The sequence below is a fragment of the Triturus cristatus genome, chromosome 3_1 (assembly GCF_964204655.1).
Source record: "Triturus cristatus chromosome 3_1, aTriCri1.1, whole genome shotgun sequence".
NCBI lineage: Eukaryota > Metazoa > Chordata > Amphibia > Caudata > Salamandridae > Triturus > Triturus cristatus.
In genome coordinates, this window is record NC_140583.1 from 954023952 (window position 1) to 954049855 (window position 25904).

The 25904-nt window shown below is 48.1% G+C and overlaps 1 protein-coding gene across 5 annotated transcripts in view; it reads right to left on the minus strand.

Annotated features, from left to right (window-relative positions):
* Positions 1-25904, minus strand: part of RIF1 (replication timing regulatory factor 1) — a 442844-nt gene that overhangs the window by 86541 nt on the left and 330399 nt on the right. For all 5 annotated transcript variants that reach the window (XM_085645596.1, XM_085645592.1, XM_085645595.1 and 2 more), the window contains one exon: positions 8292-11447. In XM_085645596.1, coding sequence (XP_085501722.1) covers positions 8292-11447 — 3156 coding nt within the window. The remainder of the gene's footprint in view (positions 1-8291; positions 11448-25904) is intronic.

Consider the following 25904-nt stretch of genomic DNA (forward strand, 5'->3'; position numbering starts at 1 on the left):
GCAATGTGAAAGCTTTGAAGTTTCATGAGCCAGTTTGAAGTCTGGGTTAATTCTACAGGTTAGAAATCTGCAGTAGTTATCAGAAACCAGTTTCTCGGTGCGCACTAAAACTACCCCCAATTCTTAAACTGATTTTTCACACAACTTTGTACTCATTCACTTGTAGTGATCTGCTTCTGACATAGTAAGTCTTCAAAACCATTACTAGGAAACTTTTGTTTCCAACCTAAAATAGCTACATTTATGTCTTCCATGAATTGACAAACTGAAACCCGGCCATAGTGAACCGTTTTAGAAGTTTGGATTTCTCAGTAGTGAGTGCAGAAAAGTCTACAGTAGTACATTCACCCACAAGGGGCTGTGAAGAGAGCAGGAAAAGGTGTGGTTAGCTTTGTAAATTTGTGAACAAGTTACTTACCTTCGGTAATGATGTATCTGTAAGAAACAGTTAGATTCCTCGCCTAAGAATATCCCCAGGCGTCAGGCTGGATCCGGAAAGTTTTTCGTCAGCAATACCCCTGCGCGTCGCTAGGCGTCGTCTGCGGCTCCGCGTCGGTCGTCGGCGTCGTGGGCCGGGATGACGTCGAAGTACTTAGACGCCACCCTCGCGCGCTGACGTCAGTTCTTGTACATAGCTTTCTGCGCCAGGAACGCAGAGCTATGCAAGAGACCGACACTGCTGCCGAAAAATTCTAGGGCCCTGAAAGGGATAACCCTCAACCCTAGGTATCGGTTCGCAGAACGGGGAGAATGGGTGGGTCGGTGAGGAATCTAACTAACTAATGTTTCTTACAGATGCATCGTTACCGAAGGTAAGTAACTTGTTCATCTGAAAGAAACACGTTAGTTAGATTCCTCACCTTAGAATAGTTACCCCAGCAATACCAACCCCGGTGGGGGGTCTGCGAACCAAGATCACACCAGAAAGTCCTGGAGAACAGAATGGCCAAAGAAGCCGTCTCTCCGGACTTTGCTGTTCAGGCAATAATACTTAGCAAATGTGTGCAGCGATGTCCACGTTGCCGCCTGACAGATGTCTTGCAAGGGGACGCCCCGTCCCAGTGCAGTGGAAGCCGCAGTGGCCCGAGTAGAATGGGCTCTCAGCCCTACAGGAGGTTCCTTTTTAGCTAAGGACTAACATGCCTTGATACACAAAATGACCCACTGAGAGATGGTCCGTTTGTGCACCGCTCTTCCCTTCTTAGCGCCCACGTAACAGACAAAGAGTTGGTCGTCCACCCGGAACTGCTTGATGCTATCCAAATAGAAGGACAGCGCCCGTTTTGGGTCCAGACGGTGGAGCCGCTCTTCCTCTTTCGAGGGATGCGGAGGCGGAAAGAAGGTGGGCAACGTGACAGACTGCCCAATGTGAAAGGCAGTCAACACCTTAGGCAGGAAAGAAGGACGAGTTCTGAGAACAACTTTGTCCAGATGGACAGAAAGGAGGCTTAGAAGAGAGCCTGGAGCTCACTCACCCTTCTAGCAGAGGTGATGGCCACCAGGAAAGCAGTTTTGAGCGTCAAAAGACGAAGAGGGCAATTATGAAGTGGCTCAAAGGGAGCACACATCAGAAACGTCAAGACCAGATTCAAATCCCACTAAGGCATTACAAAAGGAACAGGAGGAAACATGTGAGTAATGCCCTTAAGAAAGCAAGAAACCGGGGATTTGAAAAGAGAAGGCTGATCAGGAAGCCGCAAGAAAGCAGAGCTAGCAGAAAGATAGCCTTTCAGGGTGCCCAGAGCAGAGCCCTGCTGGGCCAAATAAAGAAGAAAGAGGGGCGGAAAGGGGATCCACAGCCTTTGCTGTGCACCATGCCACAAATTTGTTCCAGCTGCAGGCGTATTCAGATTTTGTGGAGGGACGCCTGGCTGCCAGAACAACATCACAGACTTCAGGAGGCAAGTCAAATGGCATCAACTGCCGCCGCTAAATCTCCACGCATGGAGGTGGAGACTGGACAGGTTCGGGTGGAGGACCGTCCACTGCTGTTGCGACAGAAGGTCCTCATGAAGAGGCAGACGGATCGGGGGATCGATCGACAGACTGAGTAGCTCGGGATACCAGTACCTTCGTGCCCAATCTGGAGCCACCAAGATGACTTGGGCCCGGTCGCGCCTGATCTTCAGCACTCTGGGCAGAAGTGGTATAGGCGGAAAGGCGTACAACAGACCGCAACTCCACTCGCGATGAAAGGCGTCCCAAAGAGAGTGCCGCCTTGGAAACTCCAACGCGCAGAACTGCTGACATTGCACGTTCTCTTCGGTGGCGAATAGATCTAACCAAGGTTTTCCCCACTGCCGAAAGAGGCCTTGCGCCACATCAGAGTTGAGACTCCACTCGTGATCCATCATGCACCGGCGGCTGAGTTAGTCTGCTCTGGCGTACAGAGAGCCCGCCAGATGTTGAACCACCAGGGTGATGCCCTGATGTTCCAGCCATGTCCAGAGGCGCAGAGCCTCCTGACAAAGGGACCACGACCCCACCCGCCCTGTTTGTTGCAATACCACATGGCGGTGGTGTAGTCCGTGAACACCTGCACCACACTTCCACGAACAGGAGGGAAGGAATGCCTTCAGTGCAAGCCAGATCGCCCGGAGCTCCAATAGGTTGATATGGAGCCGGGACTCCGCCAGAGACCAGAGGCCTCTAAATCTCCGCCTCTCCCATGTGGCCCCCCCATCCCAGGAGGGACGCATCCATCACTACTACGTGCTCCGGTTGGGGTAGAGAGAGGATCTGCCACTGACCCAATCGTGGTCCGTGAGCCACCACTGCAACTGCTTCGCAGTGCCCTCCGAGATCAAGACACGGTCGGACAGGTTGCCCCGATGCTGGGCCCACTGAAACTTCAGGTCCCACTGCAGTGCCCGCATCCGCCACCTGGCGTGATGTACCAGCAGGAGGCCATCAGACCCAGAAGCCACAGCACCAACCTGACCGAAACTCAGGATAGAGGCCGGAAGATGGGAATCAGGGCCTGAATATCCCGGACCCGCTGTTCCGGGCTTATCCTCCGGAACTGCTCCAAGTCCAGAACCGCTCCGATGAAGGAGCTTCTGAGAGGGACTCAGATGCGACTTCGTCACATTGATGGCGAATCCCAGTGAATGCATGAGGTCGGCCGTAGTCTGGAGGTGGGAGACGACTGCCTGGGGCGAGCCCGCCTTCAACAGCCAGTCGTGGAGATAGGAGAAGACTGGAACCCCTAATCTTCGCAGATGAGCTGCGACCACCGCCATCACTTTCATGAACATCCGAGGGCCACTGGTGAGGCCAAAGGGGAGCATGGAAAACTGAAAATGCTCCTGGTCCACCGTGAACCGCAGGTAACATAGGTGGGCCGGCAGGACGGGATGTGAAAATAGGCGTCCTGCAAGTCCAACGCTACCATCCAGTCTCCAGGGTCGAGAGCAGCCAGAACCTGAGCTAAAGTGAGCATCTTGAACCGTTTCTTCCGGAGAAAGTAGTGGAAATAGCAACCGCGACCTACTTCTGGACCAGGTACGCGCTCGATGGCCTCCTTGGCAAAGAGGGCCGCAACTTCCTCCCGCAGAAGATTCAAGTGATCCCCGACATATGGTGGTACTGCGGTGGCATGGCTGGAGGGGTCGTCTCGAAAGGGAGGGAGTAGCCCCTTCAGATGATTTGCAGCACCCACCTGTCCGACGTGATGGAAAACCAGTGGAGCAGGTGATGGCAAACTCTGCCTCCCACTGGCGTGGAATGGGCCTGAAAGCACGGACTAGGAGGGCTTGGAGGCGGATGCTGCCGGGGTAGATGTGGACTGACCGGCACGTTGTCCCCCAGTACCGCCTCGGCGGAATCCACGTCTTGCAGGTTGCGTCTGCGGCTGGTGGCTAGGTGGACGTGAGGGGGTGCCCCTTCCTTGGCCACGAAAGGAACGAAAAGTGGAAGGTTGCGGTCGCGGGGCCGAGAGGCCCAAGGACTTGGCCGTAGCCTTGGAGTCCTTGAAGCGCACCAGCGCACTATCCGCCTTTTCGCCCAAAAAGGCGACTGCCATCAAAGGGCATATCCGTGAGGGTGCTCTGGACATCCCCTGAGAAAGACGTGGACCGCAGCCAGGCGTAGCGCCACCGTGGTTGACATCGCCCTACCCAGCGCGTCCGTAGTGTCTAGTCCACATCAGATAGCATGTCGCGCTGCATCCCTCCTGTCGGCAAGAGACTGGGCGAGCCGTGTCCGGGCCTCCTCCGGACACTGGGGCAGCACGTCGTCCACCGTATCCCACAGGGAGTGAGAGTAACGGTCCAAGAGGCAAGCGGTATTCAAAGAACGCAGTCTCAAACTAAGGGAAGAGAACAGCTTCTTACCGAACTGTTCAAGCCTCTTGGATTCCCGATCCGGGGGAGTGGACGGGAAGGAGGACTGGGAAGTAGAGGCCTGGATAACCAGGCTCTCGGGTGTGGGTGTTGGGACAGAAAGCTGGGGTCGCCCGGTGCAAAGCGGTGGCGCCGGTCCACGTTCCGATCCACAGGAGGTACTGTGGAGGGCTTGGACCAAGTGCCCTTCAGAGCGTCCACGAGTGCCTCATTAAACTGCAGCAGAGGCTCCAAGGAGCTTGCTGACGGTTGGAGTACTTCAGTGAGGAGGTTAGTCCTCACGGCCACAGCAGGCAGCTCCAGCCCAAGGGCTTCGGCCGCCTTGCGCAGCACCACGGAAAAGACAGCACCCTCCTCCGAAGCCACAGTCGGAGGAGAGATGAAGCCAGTGTCAGGGGAGGTGTCGAGACCACTGGCATCCCCCAGCTCATCTGCCCGGTCCTGTGATAAGTTGGCCTGCAAGGCCAGAGGGTTCTCAGACCCCTCCCAGTCGTCACCGTCATCCGATTCCTGGTAGACAGGTGGAATGATCGGAGCCGGGCAAAAGATGAGATTGCCACCCATCGGCATCGGACGCGGCGCCAGACGGCGCCGCTCCGACGCCAGGCCCAGACCGGGGAACAGCGTCGTCCATATCGGCGCCAGAGGTGGTACCGGAGGTTACGCCGGCGTCGCCTGGGATCCAGGTCCGGATCCCACGGGGACCTGCGGCGTCTGGACCGGAGTAGACGACGGCGCCAGAGCTGCCGGCCCGCTAGGCCCCTCCCGTCGAGCCCGTAGGGCCTGAAGGCGCGCCGGCAGGCGTCTACGGCAGAGCCAGGCCTCTCATGGCCGAGAGGAAGGCACGGATCTCCGAAGTCGCATCGGTCCCAGGAACTGGCAGGTATGGGGACAGACGCGACCCCTGCGGCTTCGACGGAGCCGCGTGGGTGGTACCACCCGAGCCCTCAGCCGAGTCTCACGACCGGCAAGGGGAGCCCGAAGAGCGATGTCGCCTCGGACTTCTTACCATGCTTGGACTTACCCGAAGACTTGGAACCGGACGAGTGGTGGTGACTGCGGCTCCGCGACCGGTACCTTGACCGGGACCGTGAACGGCGTGGAGCCGACTGCCGGTACTCCAGGAGCTTGCGGGACCGTTCCCGCCTAGCCTTCGAAGTCAGGGCCCGGTAGTCGAGGCACGACTCGGAATCGTGGTCGGCCCCCAAGCAGAACAGGCATCGGCGAGGATGGTCCGTAACCGACGTCAGTCGGTGACAGGAGTCGCAGGGTTTGAACCCGGGCATCCTACCGGCACCAGAGTCGAGTCGACAAGAGACAAAGAGTCAAAAAAGTTTAGTCAAAAAATGACTAAGGGGTAAGCTCTTCCCGGATCGGGGCTGTCTGGCACGGAAAAAAGAAGAACAGACGTCGGCGCGCGAGGGCGGTGTCCAAGTACTTCGACGACGTCATCCCGGCACACGATGCCAACGACTGACGTGGAGCCGCAGGCGACGCCTAGCGACGCGCAGGGGTATTGCCGACTAAAAACTTTCCGGATCCAGCCTGACGCCTGGGGATATTCTAAGGTGAGGAATCTAACTAACGTGTTTCTTTCAGATGGCCCACACACAAATTCAATGGCATTCACAAACCGAAATCCAACCCTTTCGCACATTGGAAATTTCCTGACACTTATTCCAGCCAAGGGCTGGAGTAACAGCTTTACTAGGATGGGAAGATCTAGATGGAGATGTAGGGGAAAGACTCTCTATTAGGAACTTTCCTCAACAGACAAAAAAACATAAGTAGTTTTGCACATTGCTGTCCGCCTCACTGTGAAATTGTATGCTATGTACAATCCTGCACAGGAGGAATAGGTAGCTTCAAGGTCATATGACTGTTGGAAAAGTATGCCTCGAACCCTGCACCTGACCTTTGCAAGCATAGTATTAGCCCCATCTTGGGATATGGGAAAAATGTGTACATGTATGTACTTTCACATTTATCCTTGTGAATCAAGTCCAATAGGTTGTTCTATTCTTTTATCATTTTCTTGCAATACTATCAGTTCGATTTCACTTTCACAAATATTCTATATTTGTAACCATATCCATTTAGCTTTATGGGCTAATTTGGTCTTCCCCACTCCCCTGCCACAGTTATTGGGTCCTTCAAGGCTCAGTCGATAGCCCCCTTCTGCTATCAATTATCACATTTTATTTACTTGGCAAACCTCTTGTCATTTTTCCTTTAAGTTCTAATGATTTTCAGATCTCTTACAGTCCCTCATTTCCCTCAATAAGTCACACAACTATTTCTTATAGTGTAGCTTCATTCCAATCTTTTGTCTTACTCGTAATCACATATAAAGCAAGATCTATGGCTTAAGGGACCACTGTCTACCAAAAGATCCAATACAAGCTTTGATGAGGCGTACAGCTAATGGGATACTGTTAACAGGGAGGGACGTGCAACGTACGAAAGCAAGAATATTGATGACAAGCCAGGTAAGATGACAGAAAAGCTGGCTATTGATAGTGGCATGCTTTGCATGGGATTGGGCTATGGTCCCCACCCACAGCCCAGGCTAGCAATCAGCGTACGCTTAATATTAATTTTTGGAGACAGAGCTGTACATGGTCAACGCAATAGTGGTAGAATCCCTAGAGAAATTGCCTAGCTCACAGCAAACAGAAGCCAAGACGTGTCCTGGGATAAGTCATCCTCACTCGGAGACCACCTGCAGATTCTAAGAAATAAACAGAAGCAGCATGTGCAGCATAACAGTGTCCCATGATAGAAGAAAATCCTGAAAAGACAGCAAAAAACAAGAAGTGTCTGAGGATGCAGGAAATGCCTGTGAACAATAATGTAAAAGAAAGGCTAAAAAGCATTCCAGGAACAGAGCAAAGTGGTGGCCTCTGCCAGCATAAATCCTTAATGAAGAGGTGAAAGGTCCTATCAGAGAAAATCAAAAAAATTCTATTAGAGCCCAGGGGAAAACAGAATGGACTTTACCCATGCTGAAAAATAAAAGCTATACATGAATAACACTTTCACACAAGATCATAAAAAGAAGCTAGAACTCATCTGAAGAATCACTTGATGAGCAATAAAATTATCAGTTTGTGTTTATTCCCAAACCAAGCCTAGAGTTTGCCGACACAATGGCGAGTCAAAGGGCTTAAAAATTGTTAAGTGGGCTACTAATGTGATTAGTAAAATAACATTGTAGTAAAAGTAAAGATTCTCAGCTTGCACACAGACAAAAACCCAAAACATGTGCATCTATGAAAGAGTCAGTACTGGCTAACAGCCACGAGATCCCCATTCACAAAGACTAATGCCCAATTTAATCCAGTACCCAGAATAGCTCCAGAGTTAACACGAAGGAGAAATAAGTTACTAGTCATACTAGCTCTAGTCACAGATGTTCATTCTTCCATTTAAACAGTAGAGTACTTTTGCAGATGTGTGGAATTGCATAACAAATACAATAGGAATTTAGATTTATTAGTTTTGAAAACATGCAGATAGGATGTATAATGCTTAGCTATTTTTTGTTAAAAGAACACCTAATCTAATTAACTCAAGTCATAATGCATATTTGACTGACATCGCTGCCACCTAGTAATGTAATTTTCAAGAAAACTGAAAGTAGGGAAGGATGTTCCTAAGACTGAAAATCTGTTAGTTGCAGTGTCTTTGTACGTTGAAAACTTTTGTCCCCACTGTTGTGAACCTTATTTCAGATTTCCACAGCAAACTATTTCCATTGCAAGTACAAGATGAGTTTCAGATTTCAAGTTAAAAACTCCCATAGGTGGCACTCTGTGTGTTCATCTCATCTTTGCTAGAACTGTTGAGTTTACCAATGCTAAACAAGACAATACTATAGGTCAGGATTCTGATCAACACATTTTATCACAAAATCAAACTTAAGTTACAGATGGCAAAATCATTTACCTTGTTCATTGGAGAAGGTGATTCGTCCTCCTGTGGCCTTTTTAAACCCTTCTTTAAAATACTGGTTGAAGGAGAAGCAGACGGAGACCAGATGCAGCGGGCTTGCACTTCACTCGGACTTCCGTTTATTGAGACCAGAGTAGCACATTCAAGTCCCTTCAATTTAGGGGGAGAACCCACAATGTCAATGCCCCCCACAGCTTGTCCTCCAGAGATTGTATGGTCTGTTGTGCTCTGCTTGTTAGTTGCGTCAACACAGACCATGGAATGTTCGTCAGAGGTTGGGAGGTCTAAGGCAGATTGTTCTCCAGAGGTTACATCGGGCACCACAGTCTGCTCTCCGGAGGTTGCAGTGCCCACTACCGTTTCTTCTCCAGAAGTTACAGGGCCCAGCATAGTTTGTTCTCCAGATATTACAGAGCCCCCAAAAGCTTGCTCTCTAGAGGCTGCAGTGCCAATGACGGTTTGCTGCAAAGGTACTTTTTCTTCAAATTGTCCTTCTGAAGTTGCAATGTCCATAGCTTGCTCATCACAAGCTAGCTGTCCAACTACTGCAGAGTCTGATTGAACTTTGGCAGTTAAACTGCTCTGCACCTCAATTGTGGCGAGACATTTAGAAACAGTTTGAGAGTTGTCACTGATCATTTCATTTTGCCCACATTCACTAATCAATGCTACTGTGTTTGTTGGCAATGCTTCTACCAAAATCTCTTCGGCCAGAACATCCGTTGTCACTTTCTCTTCCTGTACAAGAGCAACTGGTTTATCACACTCAGTCCCTAGAGTAACAATGTGTTTCTCTTGCAACTCTTTGGAAACACTTTCTGTTGGAGGAGACGGTTTACAGATTTTGTCATCTTGTTCTTTAAGTTCTGCCACATAAGCTATAGATTTAGGCGTAGCACAAACCAGTGCTGCTTCCTCACTGTCCTCGCTGCTAGTAATCCGAGGGACAACAGTCATTTCATCCTCCGAGCTAACACTGGATGCTTGATCAACAGACCCCTTAAAGTGTAGCTTTTTACTTGAAAGTAGAAGTGTGCTCTCTGCAGAGGGCCCCGCAAAAACACTATCCTCAAGCTCCCCTTCAATGCTGCTTGCTTCAACTGCAGAAACACTAGCAGGCAATGATTTTATGTTGTGGTTAACAGGCTTTAGGTCTTGCTGCTCTGAAGTTTTTAAGTCAATGAGTGGCTTTTCTAGCAGCTGACCTGAACAACAGTCACAGCCTTTCGACTTGCGCAACCGTTTGCTTCTTTTGTGTTGACATTCCAAAGGAATAACACTGTTCTCTGAACGAACGATATCAGAACTTGCTGCTGAGAAATCTCCAATCGCTGGCTCAGAGATAAGGCTATCTGTTTTCCTCAAATCTTCTGAAGCACTCTGGACAACATCAGAGGTCTTATTTGAGTGCACAGTTTGAAAATCCAGTTCAGAAGCGTCTGTACCAATACTTTTGAGGACTTGGCTTTTGGGTTCAACCTCACTTGCACTTTCCTCAATCACCATTTTATTGGAGTCAATAAATCCAGCAGGCTCATTAACAGATGTGCAGTTCGTCTTGGATTTGTCCTTTAGCTCATAAGTCTTGCATAACTCTGTAGTCTTTTTGTCTTTCTCAGAGCTAGATTCAACTTCATTTGTCATAGGTGGCATTGGGCCCTTATCTCCTTCAATATGTGAAGCTGAGGGGTCTTGTTTTTGGGACTGCTCATCATTCTTTGGGTCCAATGGGCTTATACCCTTAGGTCTGCCTCTAGGTCGTTTTTTTGTAATTATGTCTTCTTTTGTCTCAGAACTGTCAGACTCCGAGTTTTCTGTGCCTGGGAGCAAAATAAGTGATGCCCTTCTTGTTTGGTATCGTGAACGCACAGTTTTTTCCTTAATTCCCTTTTCTGAACTGAACTCCTGGGAATCGCCTGTTTCAGGCTTCTTACCATCATTCAGGGGGCCTTCAATACTTTTACTGTCATCCTTGGGAAAGGTTCCTTTCTCACAGAGATCACTCAAATCTTTTTTTTCACCAAGATCACTCAATATCTTTTTCTTAGCAAGATCACATGAAACCACCTTTTTACCAGGTTCACTCATATTGTTTTTGCTGAGATCACCCAAAACCTTTTCAGGAAGGTCGGGCAAAACTTCTTTTTTAATGCGATCATTCAAGACCTCTTTACCAAAACCACTTGCATCACTATTCTCAACTATATCGTTTTCATTCTGCCCATCTCTTAAAAATCCATCAACCTTCTCCGGTATAGGTTTATTTTGTTGCAAATCACCTTTTGTTTGTAGTGCATTTTGTACACACATTTGTTCACCCAGATTAGTATCTTTTTTCAGATGGTCAAGTTTTTGTTTATCATCAATACCAGATTCTGAGACATCTAACCGCCGTCTTGAAGAACGTCTGAGCGACATTTGGTTTAAAGCTGTATTCTGAATAAGTATATCAGAATTGTTTTTCAGATCCAATATTCCGTCCCCAGGGGGCTTGTTTTCTTTGGATTCAATATCAGCCTGTGTCTCATTGACCCGCTTTGACTCCTTAAAACCCCCTTCTAATGGTATTACATTGGATTCTTCTTCCTGGGTATCCGGAATACACTCAGCATCTTCAAGATGCATTTGTTCCTCACTTGATTTAGGTTCCTCACAGGTTGATATGTTCATGGAGTCTACCTGACCTCCGCTTGCTAAAAGTGCACCTTGGCTGGGACGATCAACTTCTATCATGTCGGACTTTTGCCCTGAGCCAACAGAATCAGTCCTGGCAATTTTAGCACCCAATACATTTTTCTCCTCCATTTTACGTTTGCCCACATTCTTTGCTTGTGCCCCAGTAGACGCTTTCTTAACACCAGGGACAGTAACTATGTTAGATACTGGGAATTTGTTTGAAGAGGGGCTAAACTGTTTATTGCCTGAACTGTCAAACTTTTCTAAAGTGATGAATGACAGTCTTCGACTTGCAGGTGGTGGTGGTGTGTCAGAAACTACATCAGAAGACACAGAGCTATTACTGCCAGTTGAAGTGTTTCCACCAATGGACATATTTTCTTCCTTATGGATCGATTCATCCAAAAGCTTCTCTTCAGATAAGCATTCGGTGTCCTTGTTGCTTCCAGGTGCTTCTGTGTCCATCTTATCCTCCTGCAGAAAAAGCAAATAATTGGTAGTTTAATATCAAAGAAAGTAACTGTTTGTCAGTATAGAAGGCTAGCTTCGTACCGTGCACTAATCCAGACAACCCTTATGGTGATTTTAGTGGTCTTAAGACAACCTTAGAAAGCTCTCTAAGAGGTAGTTGTGGACAGCAGCCTTCAGGCTTAGTCTAGAAGGAATGTTAAACAGCTTGTTTTAAAAGAACTAATCAAATAATGTGGGTTAATTTGGTTTCTTTCACGAATTTTGTTACGGTACGATTATCTACTATAAGTGGACAATGTTAAGATTACATGGTACTGTTACTCTCCAAGGTTGTACTAAGCTGGTATTTTGTTGTATCTGTACTGATTTTATGATGCTAGACGATTGAAACTCTTAATAAACAAGTTTAAAAAAAAAAAAAAGAAAATTGTGTGGGTTAAACTAAAATGAACCACACAGTGTAGTTATAGAAATAAGTATATTTATTATACACACACTCACTAACACATTGGTATATCTCCTACCTGGATATATCAATACAATATTTAAAATGTAAACACGCAAGCACAAATACACAGTCTCCAGGGGGGAGACTAAACCATATACTGAAGAAGTAGAATGCCAACTGTGACTGAAGTCGGGACTTGGACCAGAAGACTAAGAAGAGCTGGGGACACAAGGAACCACGTGAGGGTACACAAGGAACCTACACAAGTACCTAGGAACCCCTTGGAGGCTGTGGGCAGAGTGGAAACACAGCCAGGTACTCAGAGCAAGTCAGTGGGAAAGTCGTGGTTGCAGTTTAAGGACCCTTCCAAGTGGACCCTGAAGAAACTCAGTGGAAGCCAGAAGGTTGGGGAATCACCCCACCCGTGGATACCCCAGCAACCAGGATACCTACAGCAGGGCAGCCGGTTGCATAGCTGTGAAGTGGCGTCAGAAACCGCCGTAGACCACAATGGAAGACTTCAGCAAAGATGCCGCTGGCGAAGATAATAAACTGGTGGAATCCAAGGATGGATTCTTGAAGAGGAGAACCTGCAAGCAGAGGGGACAGAGTATGTCACTTGGAAGTGAGCAGGAGGCACAAAAGAGCAATGACCACAGATGACAGAATATGCAGGAGGGGTGATGGTGACCATTTCGCTGCAGAAGCCGTTCACGAGCTGTCCCACGTCAGAAGTCAAGAACCAGGGTGTCTGTGTCCGGCCGGGGCACCAAAAAGCCTTGGCAGCAGCAACAGACGTGGTAAACGAAAAATGTGCAGCGCTGGGACAGGTGCAGCGCTGGGACCAGTCAGGTCCATGGGACTCACCAAGTGCAGGAGTCCGAGCAGGCGCCAAGCAAGCAGGGGAGCCCACTTAAGTCAAAGACGACCCTCAAGAGGGCACAAGGGCAGAAGGCACAGACGCAGGAGGACCTTTAGCAGCTCACCAAAGATGCAGGCCCACGGTGCTGAAGATGCAGTGAGGACAAAGATCTTGCCAGGAAGAGAGGCTGGAGGAAGGAGCTTCTTGTAGCCCAAGGATCCATGGAGGACTGAGCCAACAAGCCTTGGAAACAGCAAGTCATCACTGTACACAGAGGCTCTGTTCCAGCAAGTTCAGGCTAGGGATACTGGCATAAAACTTACTGAGGGGACAGGTTAGGCCTCGAGGGAATTGCAGAACCACCACCTGTGTTGCTGAGCCTTTCGGAGTCCGCGAGACGTCGGGAGCAACAGACCGGTCAGCTTTGTTGCGGTGCCTGCAGAAAGGAAGTGACTCCTCCACTTCAAGGGAGATTCCTTCAGGTGTCTTTGATGCCCATGGGCTTGTAGAAGAACCTGGATGAAGCACAGGCACAGACGACGAACATGACTTGGAGAACAGCAAGACTAGGAGCAGCAGAAGTCTTCCTTGGTGTAGTCTCGGTTCCAGGTGAAGTCCAGCAAAGTCAAAGGTGCGCAGATGGTTGAAGTGGTTTCGAGTTTGAATCGTGTCCCATGACTAATCTGAAGAGCCACCTCCAGGTAAACCCTTAAGTACCCTAGGGAAAGGGTTGGTAAATTAAAGGGTCCCTTCCGAGGGAGGGTCTGGACAGATGGGAGGATACGTTGTTCTTTGTCCAGTTTTGCACCAGAGCAGGAGCCAAGGGCTCCGTGAACTGGTTCAAACTGGAGTATGCAAGGAGGGCTCCAGATGTGCCCTTCAAAGTAATCTTGAGGTGCTGGCAAGCGCCCCCACCCCAATACACTAAGTCCTGTCTGGGAGGTGGTCACGTCTCCCTGTGACAGGAAACCTAGTGTTCTACCTTCCACTGCTCGAGCTCAGCAGCAAGATGTCAGAATCGTGTCTAGGCTTTGCAGCAGCACCATCTTGCTTGCAGACCCTGGAAGGCTGTTCCCGGGAGCACAGAGGGCTTCCTGGAGGAGTTCCCTGGTGCATGGAATCATACCTCCAACACCAGTAACGGTGGCCAATATATAGTTAGCCCTTCACGTAATGACTCATGGCCACTTTATGTATCAAAATGGCTGACCACACTTACAAAGCCTGGATTACTGACTGTGGGGTTTGTAGTGGGTGTCCTGCTCGTGCAGGGCACCCTCACACTTATAACCTAGCACCCTGCCTTAGGGTTGACTTATAGGTTTAAATGCAGTGACCTCAGATATAAGAACACTTCTGTCCGTCATAATTGGTGGTAGGTGGAATGACTGCAGTGTGATCTGTCTTTGGATCTCCAATATCTGTGCTTGTTTTGACAAGGTGTATGATTTTGCTACCCAGTTTGTTGAGATAGAACATGGTTGTTGTGTTGGTAGTTTGCACAGTCTAATCTGTTATGTGCGACTGAAAAGCCTTCATGGCTAGGAACAGTTTTAATTTCGAGGTAATTGATGCGTTTTAGTCCATCTGTGCTGATCCATAATCCCAGTGACTTCAGCTTGCTTGTGTGCGGTCCCCAACCTTGGTGGGATGTATATGCTGTTATGGTCACCTTGAGAGCTGGTGTCTTGAATGGTCTCCCCATGTTCACATTTGTTGATTTCCACCATTTTATTTATTTTTCTACCTTTGCTGTGACAACCATTAGATCCTACAAGCTGCCGGGGGCTTGTGACCATTTGTTGCATTCCTAAATGCAGCACATAAGCAATATCGCTTGCGTTACGAGTGGTATGCATGATGCCATTATGCCCATGAGTTTTAAGTCAGTCCTCACTGTCGGAGAATGACCCCTCTGGTAAAGGCAAGTCTGGTCTCCGATCGTCTCTGCTCTTTTCTTGACTAGATATGCTCATGCAGTCCTGGAGTTTAAGGTGCTTTCAGGAACACCTTTACTTGTTCCACTTGTGGTGAAGATTTGTGATTTGTTGGTGATACCAAGGTGCTGCAGTGTGGCAATTACTGATTGTATGCCCTTGTGACATCTTTTTTGATTGAGCGTTTACTAGCCAACAGGTAGACATGGATTCCTGGTCTTCTTGGGTTGGCTGCTACAGCAGCTAAGCACTTTTTGAATACTTTTGGTGCCGACTTTGTGCCAAATGGTAACACCCGGAGTTGGTAAAACACCTTGACCAGAAAAATTGAGTTATTTCTTGTGTGCTTGCTGTGAGAAAGTGACTCTGTATATACGGAGTCCACAGTCCCCAGAGGCTAAAGTTAGATATAACCTTACTCTCTAAAGTGGTAGCATGGTCGAGCAATAAGGCAGTATCAGAGGACAGTGTAAACCATTTGTTGTACAGAGTCAGTAAAATGATTTCACACACAATAACTGAACTCTAGGCCAATGGTTTATATAAAAAATATATGTCTGTTTTATTTTAGAAAAAAAAATAGGAATTAAAATATACTTTCTCAGAATGAGATGCTTTATATAAATACTTTTGCAATAGCCAATTGGCTTTTGTAGAAAGTTACAAGTTGTTGCAATAGGCAACAGTTTTAAACACAATAATGCATGGAGTCCAATGTAAGTTTCAAGTTATTTGCAATAGATTACTTTCAGGGGATTACTTTTGGGATTACTTTTGGGATTCCAGGACTGGATCCTAGATTCAGTCCTGGGACAGTACTTAGAAACAAGTGATACAAGTAGACTTAGTTACTACTAGGATTTTTAAGTAATATTTTGCTATTTTAAAAGTGGACCGAAGAAATTTCATAGAAAACAGTCAATGATTCCCTATGGAGAAAATTAAGTTATCGGTTTAAAATGTAAGTACTCGACTGGCAGAGTTAAGGTTCTGGGCATAGACTCAGGGGTGTCCCAGGGTCAGGTAGGTACAGTAGTTACACCCTCAGCTGCACAGGGGCAGCCGGGTGCACAGAGAGTTAGGCCCAATGTTATCCTATGGGAGGCCTTGGTTGGTGGCTGCTGTCTAGCAGGCCACGCGGCTGTGGGAGCTGGGCTCCTAGTCACTTGCTCAGGGCAAATGGGGAAGTAGATAGGTGCAAAGGTTACACTGCCAGGGCCCCTCGGCTGGGTGCAGGGTGCTTTTGAGCCTTCGGGCGCTCATTTGATTTCAATGGGAAAGCTCCGGTTTAGAAAAAGACTGCAAGCTCGGGGACGAAGATTCTTCAGGTGCCACCACCACTTCGAGAGGCAAGTTGGGTAGTTGGAGGATAGGTAGGCACCCAGGAGTTGGGCACAGGGGTCCGCAGGGCGCCTTTTGGTGTCAGGAAATCTCACGCTCTGTTAATCGCAGTTGGGGGGAGTACCTGGTTCTGAGGCTGCAGGCGTCGTCAGGAGCGTCGAGGGAAGTCCTTGGATGCCGGACTCGGGATCACAGTCGCCGTGGGGTCGCCCTCATGGTCTTTGTTCACTCCGGCACAGGCCAGGCTTGGCGGGTGCACAGTGTGTAGGGTTCGCGGTTCCGGGCTGATGCCAGGGATTAGATACTGAGTTTGAGCAGTGCCGCTGCTCATGGGAGTCCCAGGTGCTTAGAGCCAGAAGGTAGCCAGGTCCTCCGGGGTTTGTGAGGTTGCTGGCCACAAGAGGTGCCGGGTTGTAGCAGGAGCGAGGGTCGACAGGCCGGTAGGGTTTGGGCCAAAGCAGTTGGTGTCTTCCTCTTCTTAGCAGCTGCAGGGCAGGTCTTCTTTCTTCCTGCTCTTCTATGTATTTCAGATTCTGGAATCTGGGGAAGGAAGGTTCAGGGTGCCCCTAAATACTAGATTTAGGGGCGTTACAGGTAGGTAAAGGGCAAGGACCAATGGGTCCCTGACCTGGGAGGAGTACACCCCCTAATTCTGCCACTTTCCTGTGGGAGGGGGGGGAAGTAGCCTAGTCCTGATTGGGTAGGGCCTCCCATCTCCAAGATGGCGAGCACCCGGAGATGTGCTTCACCTCGCCTCCCCCACCTGAATGGTGAGGTTGGCAGGCTGGCACATCCCCTGTCCTTATTTGGGGTTTCCGGCCAGGCTTCCCGCCAGAGTGGGGGTTACAAGTGGCCTGAGGAAGCTCACAGAGGCGGCATGCCTTTGAAGCTTCCCCAGTCCATCCTGGGGAGGAGACCTAGCACCTCGCCCAGGACGTGCATTGTTGCAGGCCCAGCAAATCAGGGGCTCTCCTACCCAGGGGTCCAGCAACATGTCTGCTGTGTGGCAGCCTAGACAGCCTCTCCGACCAGACGTGGATTTTAGGTTAGGTTTCAGGGGGCATCTCGAAGATGCCCTCTGTGGTGCTTGGTACATTAAATCCCACACTGGTATCAGTGTGGGTTTAATGTGCTGAGAAGTTTGATACCAAACTTCTCAGTCTTCAGTGTTGCCATTATGGTGTTGTGGAGTTCGTGTTTGACGAGCTCTCAGCACCATGTAGTCTTAAATAGCAGCACTGCACTTACAAGGCCCAGGAATGGGCCTGGGTACTGTAGGGGCACAGGGCTCATGCTCCTGTGCCCACACCACTGGCATAGGGCACCCAGCTAGAGGGGTGGCTGATGTATGCCAGGGCAGTGCAGGTGGTGGGCATGGCACACAGGGATGTGTGCCATGTAGACTCTGTTTTGTCTTGTACCCAGACACTCAGCCTGCAAGGGCAGTGTGTGTGTTAGGGTACAGGACCTCTGAGGGTGGCACAATGAGTGCTGCAGCTCTTAGAGGCCTTCCTGGGTCACAAAGCCCTGGGTACTTAGGGTACCATTTACCAGGGGCTGACACGTGGCCAAGGTTTGCCAATTTGGAGGTTTTTGTTTAGGGAAGGAACATAGGCCCTGGGCACCTGATTGGCAGGAGTCCAGGGCACACTCAGTCAAAGTACATTCAGCAATTCAGCAAAAAGTGGGGGCATACCATGCAAGAAAGATGGCACTTTCTCACACTTACTTCATAGGTATGTGTAAATAAGCTTCCTTTAGATCTAGGGTGGCCATATAATCCCTGTCCCTAGGGAGTGGTATAACTCCTTGCAGTATTGTCATCTTGAAGTGTTGGGTACGGATTAACTTGTTTAGAAATCTGAGGTCTAGGATTGGCCTCAAAGTCTGATCTTGTTTTGTCATCAGAAAGTAAGGGGAACAGTCTTCCTGGTTTCTTTGGCTGGGAATGGTTTCCCTTTTCAGAGTTGTATGATTTCTTGTCTGTGGAACTTCTTCGGTGATGGGGGGGGGGGGGGGGGGTGGAGAGATTTGTGGAGATTCCCGGAGTAGCACCATGCAGTATCTGTGACGTACTATGCTCACAAAACAATTATCTGAGGTAATAGTGGAGGGATCCCTTATCCTGCCTCCCACCTGTGCTGTTCTTTCCCCTCTGGGAAGCTAGCCTCTTTCAATTCCTTCTCTTCAAAAAGACTGTCTGGCAGGGTATTGCCACTGGTATAATGTTTGCTGTGATGTGTACTGTCTTGTGGCTGCTGCCCAGATGTGAAGTGTGCCCCGCCCGCGGGTCTCCTGGTTGAAGTTCCTACTCTCCTGAAGGAACCCCTAAATTGCACTACCCCCCAATACTTTCACCATCTTGTTATATTTCTTCAATTGATGATGGGTATCATCCACTGCCTGGCCGAACAGGGCGTCACCTGTGAATGGCATATTGATAATTGAGGCTTGCATCTGTGGCTTGAAGCCCAATACTCTGAGACAAGCGTGTCTTCTTAATGTTGTCCCTGAGCATAACTACCCACTGGCATCTGCTGCATCTATTGCAGACTTGAGGAAAGAATGGTTCTTACTTTCCTGCATTACTGCTTTGGCCCACTGGCAGTATTCCTCTGAGAGGTGCTGCATGAGGGACGCCATCTCGCCCCATTGCTGGTGGCCGTAGCAGTTCAAGAGAGCATTGGAGTTAGCAATCCTCCATTGGATGGCTGCTTCTCTCTCTCTCCATCTTTCATTCCACCAATTCAAGTCTCTTACTTCCTTTTTCTGGTGGCGGCCCCATGGATGTTGGGGCTTTGTTTCTTTTCCAAGCAGTCGCCGCTATAATAGAGTCTGCTTCCCTTAATGTATTTACAGTCCTGAGAGGACCTCTTGCACATCTTTTCTACTCTTGGTGTTACAGACCTTGCAGTGGCATGTTCACAAAAAGCCTTCTTCCCTTGGTCCAGGATGCTAGTGAGCATGGGCACGTATAGGTTTCCCTTTGAGGTTATTAAGTGGTTCAAGAAGGAAACATGAATCCTCCTTTTCCTCAAGTTGCACCCCATATGTCTCTGCAGACCGCTTGGTGAGGCTGTTGCAGAGGGATAGGTCATCTGGTGGCGATGGCCTCAAAGGGTAGCGGTCCACACCCTCCTCCAGAGCCTCAGTGTCAAGATCCTGCCAGGTCTCCTCAAACTGGTTCTGGTCACCAAACCCTGTTGAGTCCTAGTTCATAGAACTCTTCTTTCTCTTTATCATGAGATTCGGGGGTTCCCAGAGCGTCAATGCCAGACTAGTCATCTTAGGCTTCAGTAGTCATCCAAGGGTCTGCAAGAATATGGAATTCCTTCAAGGAGTCTAAAACCTTCTTCCTCTGCAGGAGGGCGGCCATTTCGAACTCTAGCCTTCTCTTCTTGCGCTCGACCTTGAACAATTTTTGTTGTGTCTCAAGTGTCAGCGCTGGTCTCTGAGTCAATAGTACTCAAGTCTCCAAGGCCTTGCCTTTGTCTCGCTCCCTCTTCAGCGGATGTTTGCGTTGAGGATTTAGACAGTATATTGCCCCTATTAGTATAATTTGGTTGGGATCAGTGTGGCTTTTTGTGTTTTGCCTGAACTTTGGTCAGCAGATGCTCTGAAGCAGAGGATGCCTTTTGGGACTTTTTGCCCGAGGGATTAACGTTGGTGCCTTTCGGCAGCTTATTTACCTTTGACTTTTCAGCGTCCTTCGCTGCCTTTTTCAATGCTTGCCTCTTTTTGGTGTCAGCAGTGTAGATCGACGCCCTCCTCTCCATAAACTATTCCGACCTCCTTGACATTCTCTTCCTAGTTACTAGATAAGCCGAGGTCCTTGAGCGAAACCTGTATCTTAGTGCTGGCCATGGTCAATTACTCTAGCCTCAGTAGATTTTGCATCTTAAGTCTTGGGTAGAAAGCTCTGGACAGGCCTCTCAGTCTTCGTCCTTGAGGTTTTTCAGGAGATACAAGTTGCCGTCTTTCTGCGGGGGATCTCTGTGGGACCCTGTGGTGGTACGCGAGGCAGAACTTAAAAGGGGTGTTTTCCATGACCCTTTGCTGCTCTCTCCTTCATTCTCTTTGTGGTGATCCCGGCATGCCATTCTAATTAATGGATTTTCCCATATCTGCAGCACCACAAGTACGTACTTGATCTAACCTATCCTGCTCTACTTTCCATAGATGGTGGCAGGGTATCCGCTAGGTTCCATCTAGTACCGGTTATGTGATATTTAATCAATGGCTTCCACAGCGTGGTGTATACCCACACATCTGAGAGGCTTAATAGTACTTCACTAGGGTGTGCTTTGCCTCCACCATAAACACGACAATTTGGTTAGGGCAATTCTTGGGTCGCCATCATTCCATAAAAGCTGGCTTGGGTCCTAGTCTATATTCTGAAAGAATCCCTCTTATGAAGTATGGTATATTTTGTAGGGAATATATGAATTTGGGAAGGACCATCATTTTAAACATAGCTAGCCTATGCAGCATTGTAAGAGGTAAATTCTTGCATCTCTCCTGAACTTATCAAGGGCAATATATAGATCCTCAAAACATTTGTCTCACGGATGTATGATGCATATGCCAAAATAATCCCCCCACCCCCATTCTGTTAACTGATTTGCATCTGCCACCTAATCTGTGCCTGAGGAGTCCAGGCTAATCACTTATAGAGCACCAATGTTTTCCAGTTGATTCGAAGCACACTACATCTCCCAAATAAATTTAACATTTGCAAATGTCCATCATTGGTAAACTCTGCAGACATGTACAAAATGGATATCAGCCTTGTAAAGTGAAATATTTTCTTCCCACCCTGTATCCCATCTCAATCCTCTTACTAGAGCATCGTCCCTCACCCAACATGCCAGCAGTTCAATTGCTGAGGCAAAAATCATGGAGGAGAGGGGGCACTAATGCATCATAACCCTATACTGGACAAATAGTTTTGAGTATGTACCCTTGATCATACTGCAGGCAAGGGGATCCTCGTATAGTAGTTTGATCAACACCAAGTACTTGGGGCCAAAAGTCTACATTCCCAGCACCTGTAACATATAAGCCCACTCTAGGGAGTCAAAGACTTAGGAGGCGTCAAACGACACCACCACAGCCTGTTACACTAGTGTCTGTGTGGGCAGACAGTAATATAATTATCTTCGATTCAACCATGTATTTCTACCCAGGATAAACTCAGATTGATCCGGATGCACTAGAACCGCAATTGCTTGTGCTGTCTATCCACTAGCACTGCTGCCAGTATCATGGCTTTAATAATCAAGAGAAAAATAGATCTGTAAGAGGAACAGTTCTCAGGGCTAGCCAGTCTTCTGAATGACAAATGTAGCAGCCAATCTCAGATCTCGCAACATGGACTTTCCACTTTTTTGCAGCAGTTGATATGTCTAAAAGATACAGTACTGGCGAAACTTTTATAACCTTCAACCAGCACATTATTAGCTTCAGGGGCCCGACTGCAGAATTTATTCCCTCCTCAATTTCAGCTACTGTTCTCTTTTAAAGTGGCTCTATCCATGTCTACAGTATGTGGCAGTGTCACATCTGCCAAATAGTCCTGTATTTCCGTCTTAGAGTTCCCGCAGCAAAAAGAATATAGAGTCAGATAGTACTCGGTGAATACCTCTGCAATATTTTTATCCCGTTACACTTGCCTTTACGCCCCACAATGTTTTTCACCTCACCCGTTACCAGGGCAGCGATAGTAGCCAGTTTCTGATATTCCTGCCTTTTGATTTCCAACTCATGAACAAATCTTCGTTAGCCTGTTGAGTGGTCATTGTTCCAAGTCTATTAATTGCGCCTCTTTTTAAATCATTTTCCATCTTTGCTATTGACTAGCTGAGTTCAGAGATATAGATTGGTCCCTTAATACGGTTTGAAAGGTTCCGACGAAGCAACCCGGGAGTCTACCAGATCGTTTAAGTGAAAATAAGTTTTTATGGTAAAGCACAACTCATCTACTACCTCCTTCCTTCACAGCTGCCATCAATCTAATTTTCAACCCTGAAAATCTCCCTCCAGTCTCACACCTACACCAGAAGCTGTGAATGGTCGCCGATACCCCGGACACCCGGAATCACATTTGAGAGTTCTGCACATGTAATCTCTGCATAAACATTAGTCCAATCTAGAATAGGAGTTGTGGATCCCACAGTAGAAGGATAATTGCACCACCATTGGGTTCTATCACCTACAACCAACCACCAACACACGCCCTCCATGAACCTACAAAAGGTACAGACTGCTGCAGTCTTGGTGCTGTAAACCCCCTTTTTTTATAAACAAAGGTTAAAACCACCTCCCTGCCCCATAACCAATATCGTCCGGCAGCTGAAGAACTGCCCCAGCTTGTTTAATCACCAAACCTGCAGAGGGGGCAGGAGATAAACAAGGGTCGCTCCACACTAACTCCTAGCCATCATTTCATAGCACTCCTGCAGGTCTCCCTTCAAAGGAAAGGACTTCATCAATATGGTCACCCCCCTTAAATGAGAGTAGTAACCAGCATGAGCCATCAGCTGGTGCCCACCACTAGTTAACATTTTACCATTTTCACCCATAAGATGGGTCTCCTGAAGAAGCATCAAATCCAGACTATTGTGTCGGTGATAGAGATGTAATTTTCACCACTACATTTTACTACTATGCTATTCATATTCCATGACAGAACCTTTATCATCCCACTATATTTGGAATTTTCTAACATTCACCTGTTCATGCTGTATTCTGTTACATCCCCACGGACATGTTATTGTCATATCATTTGTGCATCTCTGTGCTTCAAAATGACAACACATCTTTCCCATTCTCCAACGCCCCCTCCTCATCTCTCGGCATTGCAGGGAAAAAACTACCCTTCGCCTCAATGAGCTGGAAGCCTATCACCCTAAATCACTTGGACCCATAACTGAACACTATATTTCTCCCTTTCTTACCCAAGCCCTGGCAATATAAACGGCCCTTTCAGTCAATGAGAAATCCCTATCCTTACTCTCCAATCAGGAACTAGTTGAGATCGAGACAACAGGGACAGTGTGCCATTCCACTGTCTTTAGTGGCTCTGGTCTTTGGAAACATTTTGTTGCCCTCCAGATCTCTCAGGTACCAAGTAGAGGCGATGTCCCCTGTCGCAGGTGGATTCCCTCATTAACTGCAACTTTAGTCCGGTCCACTTTTCTTAACTGCACACACTCCATTTCCGTTTGATGGCTTTTGTCCGACAGGTCTCCTCCCCCATACTTCCGATGGCGAGGTTCCAGGTTTTCCCTTCTGCAATTATTCTGAGTTTGTCTGGAAATAACACTATATACTTAATTTCTTCCATTTAGGGGTTTCTTTAGTTCATGAAAAGAACATCTCTACTTTTGAACAGCCAATGTAAGGTATTCCAGTTTTCCAGCAGATGGCAAAATAAAATGTTATTTTCAATCATTGAATATACACATTATTGCTTTTGGTGGTTGTTTCGGCTGTGGCAGGTGCACAGGGCCCTGTGCTTCCTTTCCACAGACAAAAACATCATAACGTCTCTTGGGCATGAATGATAATAATCCAGTCCTCAACAGTTAGACACTTGGGCCTCTGCACCTTCGGGACTCCCACCAGACAGATATTATACTGGTATGATCTTCCCTAAGGGTCTTCAAGTATAACCTACACCGATACATTATTTTGCTAGAATATTCACTATGAACATAGCGCTGTCACTTCCTCCTTCAGCAGTGTGATCTTAGACTCAGCTTGTCTCACTCAGCTACTAATCTTCCTGAAATCCATGCGAAGAAGCCCTATAGCAATTGTGACTATCCGTCATGGATTCCAGGGTTTTCAGTATCCTTAAAGTATCCTTAATGGCCATCTTTACATCCTTCAATGTAGACTCACCCACTGCAGTGGAGCCCTCTTCAGTATCGTGCTGAGGAAACCAGTCCCAATTCGCCACCTCCTCTGGCCTGCCCCTCAAAAATCCATTCTGTTGTGCTGTACTATTTTTTGCAGCGCCTTCCGACTCTATGTTAATTACTATGGGGCTATCCCGCCGCCCAGCAGACCTTAATGCCAGGTCACCAGCTATGTTGCAGAGACAAAAGTCACGATGGGGCAGAACACACACCTCCTTGAAACAAAGGTCTAGGGAGGTTACTCTTCGCCGCCTGCCTCAGAGAGCCACCATTAACAGCCCTCTGGTCCAGCCACAGTTGCAAAAACATTTCCTGCCCAAGCTTGTAGCCACTCCCTTCCACACTCTAGAGGGGGAATGGGTTACAAGAAAGTCACTGCAAGACGCCCTGAGGCACAAGCTGATGGCCAAAAAAAAGCTCTGTGCCCTCTCTAGTTCCAATGTAGGGCACATTGACCAGTTGTATTTACACCCCATCAGTGCTTTATAAAAGCCGGGTTGCAGTCCTAAAACAAGTCCGCATGTTAGCCCCAGGAAGTCCTCATGGGCTAACAGTCACCGCAAACAGGTAGAGACTTCCCCGGTCCCACATAGAGGTGAACAGATCTCCCTATGGGCCTGATGCAGACAAAATTCTACCAGTGCAAAAACAACAATTGATGGACAGAATGCAGAACAATGTCATACATTCACCCCAGTACAGAGATCTGGGCCTAAATCCATCGTTTTTTTGCTCACCATGCCATTCCAGTTTGAACCCAGCCATATGCAAATCAGTCTTGACCCTGTGCCTCATGGGAACAGTCCAGCCCGAACTGCCAAGCCAGGTCCTCCCTGGACTGGAAACAAGCATCCTAGGACCGGTTTCGGGGTTTCACCCCTCTTCAGCCAGGATAGCTTGATTCCAGTGGCATGGAGAGCACGGGACTCACGCCTGAGCATACCCGTCCCACTCGGGGTGACAAATGCAAAAACAACAATTGATGGACAGAATGCAGAACAATGTCATACATTCACCCCAGTACAGAGATCTGGGCCTAAATCCATCGTTTTTTTGCTCACCATGCCATTCCAGTTTGAACCCAGCCATATGCAAATCAGTCTTGACCCTGTGCCTCATGGGAACAGTCCAGCCCGAACTGCCAAGCCAGGTCCTCCCTGGACTGGAACCAAGCATCCTAGGACCGGTTTCGGGGTTTCACCCCTCTTCAGACTGATTTGCATATGGCCATTTCTGAACTGGGGTGGCAGAGTGGGCTAAAGAATGGTGATGGATTAAACCCAGATCAGTTGACTGGGGGTGAGTGTTTGCAATGTTCAACACTCCGTCCATCATTTCCTTTGGTTTTTGCAAAATTCTACCAGTCTCTGAGCTACCCGATGCTCAAGTCGGCCACCTTGTTGGTGGGAGCTCCATGTGGGCAGACATCCAACAACTCCAGCCACCCCAGTTCGCCTATACTTCAAATCAAATCGTGGACTGTCAATGCATGCACACAAACATCAGAGCAATCTTCTAGGAGAGCAGAGATTTAAAAAGGATTTATCTGCTGCTTACAGGAGCCTTCATGGAAAGCTGCCATCTTGCCCGGCGCTGAACACTGGGTATAATTTATTTACTCATTTCAACTACAAGTGGAAAATCAATGCAGTGGTGAAAGGAATCGGCTTACAAATATCTGAAAATTGACCATCCACAGCTGCATCGAACAAATCAATTACTGCTAGCAGGTGCTCTGGTTATGCTTGATTGGACTATTGTACCATAGCCTAAACAGGCTCCATTTCCCAAGAAGACTTCAGATATATAGGAGGTGCAAACACAAGAAGCCAGAATGCACCTGCACAAACTAAAATGTGACTAAATAAACTCTCCCTGAAAGCTCTCAATTGGTCCTTAGTTTAATTTACCAACAAGTTCAAACCATTATGCACAAGTATATTGTGCAAA